The following is a 12,702-nucleotide window of genomic DNA, read 5'->3' as shown; positions in this document are numbered from 1 at the left end:
TGTTGCCCAGGCTGGAGGGCAGTGGCTGTTCACAGGTGCCATCATGGGGCACTACAGCCACAAACTCCTGGGCTCAAGCAGTCTTCCCGCCTTGACCTACCAGAGTGCTGGGATTAAGGCGTGAGCCACCGTGCCAGCCAACCTTGTATTTATTTGAACATTTTCCTTGGCCTCCTCTGACTCCACCTGAGCAGGGACCTCAGCTGCCTAGCCCACAGGGGGAATGAATGGATGAATGTACCCTCATTCACCTGCCCATGCGTTCTTTCTGCAAATGCCAGCCCTGGGCTGGTGGGGACAGGGGACACACAGATGGGTCTGACCCCACACCTGCCCTGGAGGGGCAAGGAGGGTGGGGAGGAGCTGCCTGGTACCGTGTGCCAGTGCAGGTGCCAGGAGCAGACTGGTGTGCTGGGAAGTCCAGAGGAGGGAGGGGCCCACTGGCCACCCGAGGGTCTGACCGGCAAGCCCCAGGTGTCTTCTCCTCAGGGCGATGATGGGACACCAAGCCAGCCTGGACCACCAGGGCCCAAGGTGAGTATCTGCCCCTCCTCTCGTGGCCGCCTGCCCCCACCTCCCGTGGTTCCTGTCTACCTAGTGAAGTCCCTACCCTGGACCTTTGGCACCACGGGATCCTAGGCCAGTGCCCAGCGCAGGCCGGAGAGAGGCAGAGGAAGGCCGCGGCCCCACCACACAACAGGCCCAGCGTCTCACCTGGGCCATGTGCCTCCCTCACTCCCTCAAGCCCTCTTGTTTCCATCTTAGGGGGCCTCACTCTCTGCCCTGTCCCCAAGCCAGGAACTAGGTGTCATCCTCACGCCTTGCTCCCCCAACCCCTTGCAACAGCCACCAAATCCTGGCCAGCCAGTCTCCAAAATGTCCCTTGAGCCCCTGAGCTGCCCCAAGTAAGTGCCAAGGCCCACACCAGAAGGTGGCGGCCGTGGTCCTGAGTCCCCTGGGCTAGGGAGAGCCCTGAGGTCCATCCGCCCACACCCCCCATGGACTCAGTAACAATTTGCCAGGAGGCCTAATCGCAAGGTTTCAGGCAGCCCCAAGGCACACCCCCCCTCCAAGGCACCCGCCATGTGCCGTCTCGCACTTGTTCTCACTGCAGCTGTTTCTATTTCAGGGCGAGCCAGGAAGCGTGGGGCCTCGGGGAGAGAATGGCATGGACGGTACCCCAGGACCAAAGGTGACGTGAGAGCTCGCTGCTCTGGCGCCTGCGGGCCCCGCCTAGACCTTCACCCAGTCGGGAGTGGGAGATGTGGTTTCAGCTCTAATTTGCCCTTTTAAGTCCCAGGAGGGCCTGACCCAGGGGTCTCCCTCAGCACTGTCAGAAGCTGGTGTGGGGACAGCGGTGGTGAATCTGGGTGAGTGGCAAGGCCTCCACTGGTGCCCAGCTTTGCGGCCAACTCACCATGCAGCCTCAGGCTCCTGGACACCAGCGTCCCCATCTCTATACGAAGTGATGTCAGAGGAGGGTATCGCAGGCCCCTGGAGGAGCCCCGTTCCTGTAGTGCTGTTCTCATACATTCGGCTGTTAGGGCTCCAGCACTCGGGCCCTGGGCCTTCCTGGGAAGAGGGGACTGGGGGCAGGGTCGTGGGAGGTGTGTTTTGGCTTCACAGCTGCACCTCTGGCTGCAACTGCATGTCTCCACAGGGGGAGCCTGGCCACCGAGGCACGGATGGAGCTGCAGGGCCCCGGGTAAGCTGCCACCTCTCAGGCGAGGCCTCAGGGATGAGATCTAGGGGCCCCATAGCTTCAGAAGCCCCTGTCCCCACAGAGACCCCAGAGGAGCAGTGGAGCTACAGGAACTGGGAGTATTTTACTTTTAAAATTCATGTATTAGTGATTTTTGAAAATTCACAGTACGTGTTTTTTTTGGGTAAAATGTTCAAATATGGAAGTATAAAAATAAGAGTCCCGACCTGCTATTATGAAGCCAGATCTCTCTCGGTCCCCTCGAGCGCATGTCCATCTAAATTCCTTTCTTTATGTATTCAGACACAGGTCCTTTGTTTGTCGTATGCCTGATCCTGCTGCAGTGGGCCAGGTCTTGCCTTTTCCCCACCCCACAGGGAGGTTTGTCCCTGCCACCAGGAGCACAGCGCCCCAGCCTGCCCCAGATCTTTTGTGACCAGCCCCTATCAACATACCTTACCTTTAGGGTGACGTCCGGGATCCTGGCCTCGGCTCTGTCTCCTCATGCTCCCAGAGGCTGGCTTCTTCCTCCAAAAAAAAATGGATCTGAGCCTCTGCCTGGCTGTGCAGGTGGTAGGGAGGGGGAGGGGGTTGGATTAGGCAGCCAGTGAGCCAGGCAGTTCTGGGCAGGCTGTGACTGGGGACGGGGGAGGGCTGGCAAATTAGGCCCAGGCAAGGGTCTCCAGCCTGCACAAGGGATTGGCTCGGGTCTGGACCAAAGCGCTCCCCAGCCTTCACTGTGCCCCAAGCAAAGAGCAGCCTGGGTGGGGAAGTGAGGTTCACAGGGGAAGGGCTGGCCAGCAGCCATGCGTGCACGTGTGAGTGTGCACAATGAGTGTGCAGCCTACAGGCATGGGCATGCTGACATGCACCTGTAACCAGGCGGGAATAGGCGTGTGGGTGCGTGGTGTGTGCAGCCTCTACCAGAGGCTGGGAAATGGAGGCACAGGGAACAGATCCAGCCTGCTCATGTCTTTGTGTTTTGGAGGGTTTGGGGCTTTTCTGTTTGTTGCCAACATTTAAAAATCTGAAGAGCGTCACATCAAAATCAGGCTTTCCATTTGCCCCTGAGAACTCAGGGGTCAGGCCTGAACGCCCACATGAGGGCAATTACAACCGCCCCTCAGACCAGGTGGAAACAGGTCCCTCAGCTGGCGCCAGGGCCTGCCTCCCCTTCCCTCCATCCACCCTGGGGAGGGGCATTCGTGCAGCCTGGGTGACGAGGCTCTTCCATTGCTTTCTCTCTGGGTGTGATGCAGGGACAGCTGCCACTTCACCCCCTGCCCCTCAGTGTAGCTCTTCCCTGAAATTCTTACTCTTCTTCCTGCCTCAGGGTGCCCCAGGCCTCAAGGGCGAGCAGGGAGACACAGTGGTGATCGACTATGATGGCAGGATCTTGGACGCCCTCAAGGTAGTGTTCCTGGTGGGACCAGGATGTGCCTTAGATATGATTTTCCCTAGGGAATAATCACTCCCTTTGTGATTAATCCTGCACTTTTTTACACAACGGACTAGAGGCAGCTTAGCACAAAGACCCCAACTGTTACCAGGCACCCAATGTGGAAATCAGGGCTATGTTGAGACCTGCCTCAGAGAGCCCCTGTGAGTGTGGCCCCGAGCTCCCTAGAGGCCAAGTCAAAAAGGGAAGCTCCCCGCTCAGGGGCAGGAGGCAGAGCATTTCCTGGGGTCTGTTCCCACCAGTGTCTCCTGGGACCTTCCCAGAGGACACAGGCTGGAGGGCTAGGTCTTCTAATGATGTCATGGGGAGGATGAGAGTGGCAAGCTCCGCCCCCAGAGCCTTGGGAGATGTGTGACCTCTGAGCCCAGTCGCTGGTAAACTTGGGACTTACCACCAGTGGAGAGAGGCACTGGGTGCCAGCAGTTCATGGGTACCCCAGAAGGGAAGTGAGTGAGGAAGGAGTGGTCACCAGAGACCAGACTGGGAATGGGGCCCTGGCCCCACCTGAGCATCATTTCCGGTTATCTCCTACAGGCTTTGGGGAAGTACAAGTTGGCAGTAACTGTGGCACCCACCCCCAGGCATGCATGGTGTGGCGTGGCGTGGCATGGCATGGCCCAGACGGCAGGCACATGCATGGTGTGTCCCAGGCTGACCGAGCCTTGTGGAAGAAGCCCTATGAGTGCAGGGAGTTGGGAGATGGACTTTGTTTTGTTTTTGTTTTTGAGATGGAGTTTCACTCTTGTCGCCCAGGCTGGGTGTGATCTCGGCTCACTGCAACCTCCTCCTCCCAGGTTCAAGCAATTGTCCTGCCTCAGCCTCCCAAGTAGCTGGGACTACAGGCATGCGCCACCACACCCAGCTAATTTTTGTATTTTTAGTAGAGATGGGGTTTCACCATGTTGGCCAGGCTGGTCTCAAACTCCTGATCTCAAGTGATCCTCCCACCTCGGCCTCCCAAAGTGCTGGGATTATACGCGTGAGCCACCACGCCCAGCCAGAGATGGACTTTGGATGCCAGACTGAGATGCTGACTCAATTTGATGGGCAGCAGGCAGCCATAGTCCATGCAGGGGATGATGTTAAAAAAATAAAAACACGGCCGGGCACAGTGGCTCACGCCTATAATCCCAGCACTTTGGGAGCCCGAGGCAGGTGGATCACGAGGTGAGGAGTTCGAGACCAGCCTGGCCAACATAGTGAAACCCCATCTCTACTAAAAATACAAAAATTAGCTGGGCGTGGTGGTGAGCGCCTGTAGTCTCAGCTACTCGGGAGGCTGAGGCAGGAGAATCGCTTGAACCTGGGAGGCAGAGGTTGTGGTGAACCGAGATTGCACCTCTGCACTCCAGGCTGGGCAACAGAGGGAGACTCCATCTCAAAAAATAAAATAAAAAATAAAAACATATTGAGGGAAGGCTAGCTAGGGAATGATATGGACAGTGAACAAAAGCAGGTGTTGGAGCAGGGGGACCCCAGGTAGGGAGGTCCTGGGCCTGGGCCTAGAGGAGGGTAGATAAGATGGAGGCCAGGGACGTCTCAATGGGACACCAACAAGAAGGGTACAGAATAGAGAGGTGGGAGGGGAGAGACCTCGAGCTTGTGGGGCAGGGGCTGGGTGGGGTGCAGTTTTTCGGAAGGGAGGGGAGGGGAGTGTGGAGGCTGAGCAGGGGGCCAGCTGGGCCCTGGTGGCAGGGGCTGGGTGGGGTGCAGTTTTTCGGAAGGGAGGGGAGGGGAGTGTGGAGGCTGAGCAGGGGGCCAGCTGGGCCCTGGTGGCAGGTAGCCTGCGGAAAGCCTGGATCAGGACAGGAACTTGAGAGTGGGGTCGGACCTGGGAACACTGGAGGCTCCACCCCTACCTGCAAGACTAAGGAACTCCCTAGGCCCAGCAGATAGCAGGCAGCGGAGCCAGAAGGTCAGAGAGCTTATAGGACAGTCAGAGACGGTGGTGCTGGGCCACCATTGGGGATGTCATTCTTGGCAGGCCTTGAATGCCAGCAGGGGATTTAAGCTTGCTTCGAGAGGCAATAGGGAGCCAAAGCAAGATCTTGAGCAGGGGAACATCGTGAAGAAATCTGGACTGGGGCAGAGGGCCGTCCATGGCAGCAGACACTGGTGTTTTGTCAAATGCTGGGTGCCACCTCCTGGCCTCCCCCAAGCCTGGGCCACCAGATAAAGCCTTGCACAGTGTGGCCTGACCTGATTGGGGAAGAAGCAGTCCCCAAGGACCCTGCCCCTGCTCAGCTCAGCTGGACAGGGACTTGGTTCCAGGTGGGGAGCTGCGTGGGCAGGGAAGGGAGGCCCTGCCTAACCAATGACACTGACTGGCTTCACTTTCACACACAGGGGCCTCCCGGACCACAGGGGCCCCCAGGGCCACCAGGGATCCCTGGAGCCAAGGTCAGTGCAGATGCAGCTATGTGGTCCCCCAAGCATTTGTCTCCAGGGCCCACCTCCCTCTTCCTGTCTGCTGTGTGACCCTGTTCCACTTCCCTCCGGCTGTCCTGGCCTGGCTTCTGGGAGCTCAGAGAAAAGGCCTCGGCTCCCAGGCTGGGTGCCTTCTTCCTGGGCTCTATCTACTCTGGGAGATTTCCTTGGGAAGCCTCATTCATACATTTAAACTGAAAATTCATGCAGCTATAAAAAGGAATGAAATCATGTCCTTTACAGCCACATGGATGCAGCCAGAGGCCATTATCCTAAGTGAATTAATACAGAAAAGAAAATGGGCTGGGTGTGATGGCTCACACCTGTAAATCCCAGCACTTTGGGAGGCCGAGGCAGGTGGATCACCTGAGGTCAGGAGTTTGAGACTAGCCTGGCCAACATGGTGAAATTCTGTCTTTACTAAAAATACAAAAAATTAGCCGGGCATGGTGGCACATGCCTGTAATCTCAGCTACTTGAGAGGCTGAGGCAGGAGAATCGCTTGAACCCAGGAGGTGGAGGTTGCAGTGAACCAAGATTACGCCATTGCACTCCAGCCTGGGCAACAAGAGCAAAACTCCGTCTCAAAAAAAAAACAACAAAGAAACGAAAAGAAAAGGAGAGAGAGAGAGAAAGAGAGAAAGAGAAAGAAAGAAAAGAAAACCACATACTGCATGTTCTCACTTAAAAGTGGAAGCTAAACATTGCGTCCACACAGACACAAAGATGGGAATAATAAATACTGGAGATTCCAAAAGGGAGGAGCAGGGAGGGCAAGGGTTGAAAAACTACCTATCAGGTGCTATGTTCACCCCTTGGGTGACAGAATCATTAGAAGCCCAAACCTCAGCATCGTGCAATCCCATGTGACAACCCTGCCCATGTACCCCTTGAATCTAAAACTTTTTTTAAAGCTATAAATTTTCCTATAAGCATATCTGCTTTAGCTGCATCCTACAAACCTTGATATGTTGAATTTTATTTTTATTCAGTTCAACAATTTCTAAGCTCTCTTTTGATTTATTCATGGATTATTTAGAGAATACTTCGGGATTTAGAAATACTTGGAGATTTTTTCCCAGGTATCTTGCTTTTTTTAGTTTTTTTCATATTTAATGTATCCCGCTGACCAGATATTTTATTAATTTCTTATTTAATTATCTTGCGGCCAGGCACGGTGGCTCACGCCTGTAATCTCAGCACTTTGGGAGGTGGAGGCGGGTGGATCACAAGGTCAGGAGTTCAAGACCAGCCTGGCCAAGATGGTGAAACGCTGTCTCTACTAAAAATACAAAAATCAGCTGGGCGTGGTTGTGCACGCTTGTAATCCCAGCTACTTGGGAGGCTGAGGCAGCAGAATTGTTTGAAACCAGCAGGTGGAGCTTGTAGTGAGTCGAGGTTGTGCCACTGCACTCTAACCTGGGAGACATAGCGAGACTCTGTCTCAAAAAAAAAAAAATTATCTTGCGGTTAGAGAACATACTCTTTTTTTTGAGATGGAGTCTTGCTCTTTTGCCCAGGCTGGAGTGCAGTGGCACCATCTTCGCTCACTGCAACCTCTGTCTCCCAGGTTCAAGCAATTCTCCTGCCTCTGCCTCCCAAGTAGCTGGTATTACAGGCCTGTGCCACCAAGCCCAGCTAATTTTTATATTTTTAGTAGAGAGGGGGTTTCACCATGTTGGCCAGGCTGTCTCAAACTCCTGACCTCAGGTGATCCACCCACCTCAGCCTCCCAAAGTGCTGGGATTACAGGTGTGAACCACCATGCCCAGCCAAAACATATTCTTTTTAATATAATATTGATCTTTTTAATGTATTAAAACTTGTTTTAGAGTCAAACAAAGTGTTCTTTCTTGTTGAATGTTTTATATGCACACAAATTAAATGTATATTTAGCTGCTATTGGGTGTAGTGTTTTATAAATATCCACCAGCTAAAAATAAAGAACTGAAAACCCAGCCCCTGTGACAGCACACCAGTCCGGCAGGTGGACAGCTTGCACACCCTGTGACCTGCACCATGTGTTTGCATCCTGCCCATTTATCTCAAGAGAAAGAGCCAACAACTTTGAAGTCAGGCAGATCTGGCCCCGACATCGTTGTTCCTGGGCTCTGTGGCCTGAAGCAAGTCACTTAACCCTCCAAGCCTCAGCGCCCGAATCTGTGACATAACAACTTACAGGTGATAGCCATGGGCTACATCTGCTCGTGATGGGCTGAGGAAACAGAGGAGGCGGTGGGTCCTGGCACAGCTAGAGGTCCAACTGCAAAGACCCACCCTGGGCCGGGTGCACAGTGTGTCCTGGCCCTCTGGCTGCTGACACCTCTCTAGGAAAGGAAGGCATAACCCCTCTTGCCATCTCTTCCCTTCCAGGGTGAGCTCGGATTGCCTGGTGCCCCAGGAATCGATGGAGAGAAGGTCTCTGGGCCTTTCATTTCCTTGGTGATGCCAGTGCCTGGTATTGGGCTGTGTGTGTGTGTGTGTGCATGCGTGTGCATGTGTGCATAGAGTTAGAGAAAGACCATGTGTGAGAGAGGCAAAAATCATGGATTCTGGCACCAGGCTGCCTGTGTGCAAACCCTGGTCCGCCCTCAGGCCCCGGGCAAGTTGCCCGCTCTCAGGCAGGGCTGAGTAACTCTGTGTATGGAGAACACTCAGTGCAGTGCCTGGCACATAGTGAAAAGCCACAAACGCGAAGAGCATTGTAGGTATTGCCCCAATTCTAGAGAGAGAGAGAGTGTGAGTGTGTGTGTGTGTGTGTGTGTGAGATATCCTATACAGACGTAAGCATATTCGTGGGGTCACTTGCTATTCAAGGGTGAGTCTTTCCCTCTGGGTCCGCAGTGTGTGTCTCATCCTGGACATTACGTAATTGGTTGAATGAAGGGATTCGGTGGCTGGAAGAGTTTGTGGGGGTGGGGAGTCCCACCACTAGCTTCTGAGATGTGAGCACAGAGCTGGCCCCATGACTGCCTCCAGAGGGGCAGCTCCAGGCTCACATGCTCCACCCGTCTGCCCCAGCCCCTGCCCTGCAGTGCCCGCACCTGGATGCAATGAGCCAGGAGTGGCGTTGTGCCCCACCCCCACACCTACTGCATTGGGCTAAGGCTCCCAGTCACTGTGGCTGGAGGTGGGGACCCACAAAGAGAAAGTGGGGCCCTAGCATGAACTAAGCTCTGGGGACCTGCTGGGGGGGAAGGGAGGGGACCTCCTGAGCCCCACTCATCCCTTGTTCTTGTGGCTTTCAGGGTCCCAAAGGACAGAAAGGAGATCCAGGAGAGCCTGGGCCAGCGGGACTCAAAGGGGAAGCAGGCGAGATGGGCTTGTCCGGCCTCCCGGTATGTGGCTGGGCTGGTCCGGCCTCCCGGTATGTGGCTGGGCTGGGCCACACATTACGCCTCCTGTGTGGAAGCCCTGAGGTGACTGTGTGCCCCCCGTGCTGTGGGGAGGCCAGGGCGTGTCCCTGACAGCCCTGCGGTCTCAGTGCCCAGCCGGCCGGGGACACTCTAGGCTCTGGGCCAGCACTGTCCTCCTCTCTCCCGGCCTCCACTTCCTCGTCTGGAAGAAGCCTTCCACCTGCCTCAGATGGCAGGTAAAATCAGGAGGTGTGGCCATGGGAGTGCGCTGGCCAGGTGGTTATGCCACGTGCTCTGACCTAAACTGCCCAAGTTTGCATCCAGCTCCGTCCTGGCTGACTCTGGAACCCTGGGCGAGCAACCTAACCTCCTGGGGCCTCGGTTTCCTCACCTCCAAACCTCCTGGGGCCTCGGTTTCCTCACCTCCAAACCTCCTGGGGCCTCAGTTTCCTCACCTCCAAACCTCCTGGGGCCTCGGTTTCCTCACCTCCAAACCTCCTGGGGCCTCGGTTTCCTCACCTCCAAAGTGGGGGTGATCATTCCCCTCCCTCAAGGGCATGCGTGGCTGGGCTGACAGTGGTGGCTGGCACACAGCAAATACCCACTGTTGTCCTCATCATTTTCGTTGCTTTTGTGGCCCGACTGGAAGAGCCACCAGGTGTTACGCCACCACTGGGACACATCCACTGTCCATCCCTGATGATCACTGGGCTAGAGAGGACACTGGGGTTTGACCCTGGGGTCTTTGCTCCAGAGCCCCTGGTTGCTCCCTGCACCCCAGGAAAACAACCTGTTCGGCTGCTCATGTGCTCTCTCAAGCCCATGCTGCTCACCGTCCGGGGCGTGGTACATGGATCTAGGGAAAACGTTTCCGTCGCAACAGCTATAACTGATGGCCGCTCTCAGGAGCTACGTGGGGGAGGAAGGGAGGTAACTAAGCACCGTGGGTGGTGATACAGGTGCTGGACACAAAGGACTCACAGGCCATGCTGTCCTGCAGGGTGCTGACGGCCTCAAGGGGGAGAAGGGGGAGTTGGCGTCTGACAGCCTACAGGAGAGCCTGGTAAGGGGGTGTGGGGGATTAGGGCTTCCCCCAACACCCAGCCCAGGCTGGGTGGGGACCCTGAGCCTTGGGACAAAAAGGCCACCTGGCCTGAGCAAACCCAGGGCAGTAGGGGAGGGAGAGTAAGGGGAGCGAGGCCCCTCTGAGAACAGAGGCTCACCATGTCTCCCAGGCTGGAGTGCAGTGGCACAACCTCGGCTCACTATAAGCTCCACAGACCGGCTCCCACCCGCTCACCAGACTCTGCCCTCTGGGGGCAGGAAGGAGACTCTCGATCCAGCAGTGTGCGATGAGCTCAGGTGCGGGTGGGTGAGGGTGACAGGCGGTGGATGACTAACCTGTCTCTCACGCTCCCTAGGCTCAGCTCATAGTGGAGCCAGGGCCCCCTGGCCCCCCTGGCCCCCCTGGCCCCCCAGGCCCGACGGTAAGGACGGTTTGCTTTGGTTTGGTTTGAAGTAGCCAGGAAACCAAGAGGCGGGGTGGGGGCTAGGTCCCAGAGCCGTGACCCAGGAGAGAGCGGGCTTCTTCATTCAGGGAGGGGCACATGGGCAGAGGGCAGAGCCCAGGACAGGGCCCCAGGGGCCTGCAAGTGGCCACTGCAAGAGGGTCCGGAGCCAGCCTTCCCATCTGCTTCCTCCTCCTGCAGGGCCTCCAGGGAATCCAGGGTCCCAAGGTGAGTGGGCATAGACCCCTCTACTGGCCTCAGACTCACCGCCTGGGCAGTTTCCAAGAGCCTTGCCAATGGGCAAAGCAAAGGGCCTGACACTCCGCCCTGGCCCATCCCTGAGTCTTCCCAGCGCCTGAACGTCCCAAGTCCCCAGGACATAACCTCCCCGATGTCGTCGAGGCCAGTGCCCCCCTCTCCATACTTGAGGCTCTCCTCTCCACTTTCTCCCTCTGCCCGGGACCCCAGTCTGTCCCTCTGTCCTCCTCAGGTCCACTACCAGCTGTTTCTACTGCTTGTCCCCTTCTCCTTTCTCTGTGCCTGTCAGTTCCTTGCACTGTCCCCACCTTTCCCCATCCCAGCCCACCCCACACACATCTGTCTCTCAGCTGCCACAGTCTGAGCACAAAGTCTTGGGCTTGGTGTATATTACATAATGGCGTGTTCCCTGCTCTTACATTAAATCCTCGAGTGTGGCCTGCCTGCATGCCCTGCCCCAGGGAGGCAGACACAGACGGGGAGGCCATCTGGCCTCACTCCTTGTCACACCACCCTCCTGGCGTGAGCAAATCTCTGCTTCCCCAGCTCAGAGGCCAGATGTGGGATTGAGAATCATGGAACCCCAGGCCTGAGCCTGCAGCCCCACCAGATGCACTGCTTCTGGTTCTGTTTTCTCTTAAGGCCGCCACAGTTCATGTTTCAAAGAGGCAGCTGCTATCAGGGACAGGGTCCAAGGCTTGCCACAGAAGCCTGATGGGGACCCAGCTCTGCTGCCTCCCGCTGTGTGGCTGGGCCTGTCCCCGCCCCTCTCTGCACCTGCTCCTGCCCCTCTCTGCACCTGCTTTCCTCGTCTTTGGAATGGGTGTGACCCTAATCACCTTCCATGGGGCTGAGGGAGCCTGTTCGGGAAAAGGCGCAATGCGCATGGCCAGAGCGCCTCCTGATCACCCTCACCAGGGAGTAAGCTGGGGCCAGGCCTGGCGGAGCCTGATCTGTTCCTCTGTCCACATCCCAGCTCCCTTGCAGTCTCCAGGCTTGCCTGTCCTACTGTCTAACTCCTTCCCCTTGACTGATTTCCCTCTTTTGCCTCCAGGGCTTGGATGGAGCAAAGGGAGAGAAGGGCGCGTCGGGTGAGAGAGGCCCCAGCGGCCTGCCTGTGAGTCTCACGAACCTTGTTTGTCCCAAAGGTGTTAATTCCTGTAACTAGCATGCCTCTTGACTCATTCCTTTTCTATCCAGGGGCCAATTGGCCCACCGGGCCTTATTGGGCTGCCAGGAACCAAAGGAGAGAAGGTAACCGCCTCATTCGGAACTCCCTCTCCAACTATGGCCACCTGGTCATGGTGGCGCTCAGCCCGGGGACCCCAACCCTGTACCTCACTGGGTCCCTGCACTTCACAGGGCCAGAGTTCAGGCTCTGTGGATGCCAGGTCTGTCCCGGCCTCCATCTATGCCTGCGTGGTTGGTGGGTCTCCTTGCCCCCATGTCTGTGGCCAACGCACAGGGCTGGACTTCGCAGCAGCTGTGCTCCCAGCACCCCTCCCCAACCCCTCTCACCCACTCTGTGTCTCTCCTCAGGGCAGACCCGGGGAGCCAGGACTAGATGTAAGTGTCTTATCATCACTTTGAGTAATTGGGTGCCTCTTGTGTGTATCTTCTGCCCTCATGCAGTAACCTGATCTGGCTACTCAAGTGTGACCCCCTTCCCCAGGGCTGGGACTGCAACTGACTGGTTCCCCCTGTGTCCCCATTGCCAAGTCCAGTGCACGACCCAGAGTAGGTCCTTTGTGGATAGATGAATGGATTGTTGATAGATGGATAATGGATGGATACATTGGTAGATGGAGGATGGATGGAGGATGGATGGACAATGGAGGATGAATCAATGGATTGATGAATGCATAATGGATGCAGGATTGATGGATGGATGGATAAATGGATGGATGGATGGATAAATGGATGGATGGATGGATAAATGGATGGATGGGTGAATGGATGGATGGATGGGTGAATGGATGGATGGGTGAATGG

The 12,702-nt window shown here is 56.3% G+C and overlaps 1 protein-coding gene across 1 annotated transcript in view; it reads left to right on the top strand.

The window, feature by feature from the left end:
• The window catches only part of COL23A1 (collagen type XXIII alpha 1 chain), a 369,266-nt gene that overhangs the window by 345,312 nt on the left and 11,252 nt on the right, over positions 1 to 12,702 (top strand). Inside the window, exons 13-25 of the mRNA XM_024247215.3 lie at positions 490 to 534; positions 1,130 to 1,192; positions 1,661 to 1,705; positions 3,036 to 3,113; positions 5,508 to 5,561; positions 7,962 to 8,006; positions 8,837 to 8,926; positions 9,945 to 10,007; positions 10,366 to 10,431; positions 10,654 to 10,680; positions 11,765 to 11,827; positions 11,911 to 11,964; positions 12,250 to 12,276. Of these exons, the coding sequence (XP_024102983.2) occupies positions 490 to 534; positions 1,130 to 1,192; positions 1,661 to 1,705; positions 3,036 to 3,113; positions 5,508 to 5,561; positions 7,962 to 8,006; positions 8,837 to 8,926; positions 9,945 to 10,007; positions 10,366 to 10,431; positions 10,654 to 10,680; positions 11,765 to 11,827; positions 11,911 to 11,964; positions 12,250 to 12,276 (720 nt within the window). The remainder of the gene's footprint in view (positions 1 to 489; positions 535 to 1,129; positions 1,193 to 1,660; positions 1,706 to 3,035; positions 3,114 to 5,507; positions 5,562 to 7,961; positions 8,007 to 8,836; positions 8,927 to 9,944; positions 10,008 to 10,365; positions 10,432 to 10,653; positions 10,681 to 11,764; positions 11,828 to 11,910; positions 11,965 to 12,249; positions 12,277 to 12,702) is intronic.

The sequence above is a fragment of the Pongo abelii genome, chromosome 4, assembly GCF_028885655.2.
Source record: "Pongo abelii isolate AG06213 chromosome 4, NHGRI_mPonAbe1-v2.0_pri, whole genome shotgun sequence".
NCBI classification, from domain to species: domain Eukaryota; kingdom Metazoa; phylum Chordata; class Mammalia; order Primates; family Hominidae; genus Pongo; species Pongo abelii.
Note: the sequence above shows the minus strand (reverse complement) of the source record. Positions and strands in the feature narration are given on the sequence as shown.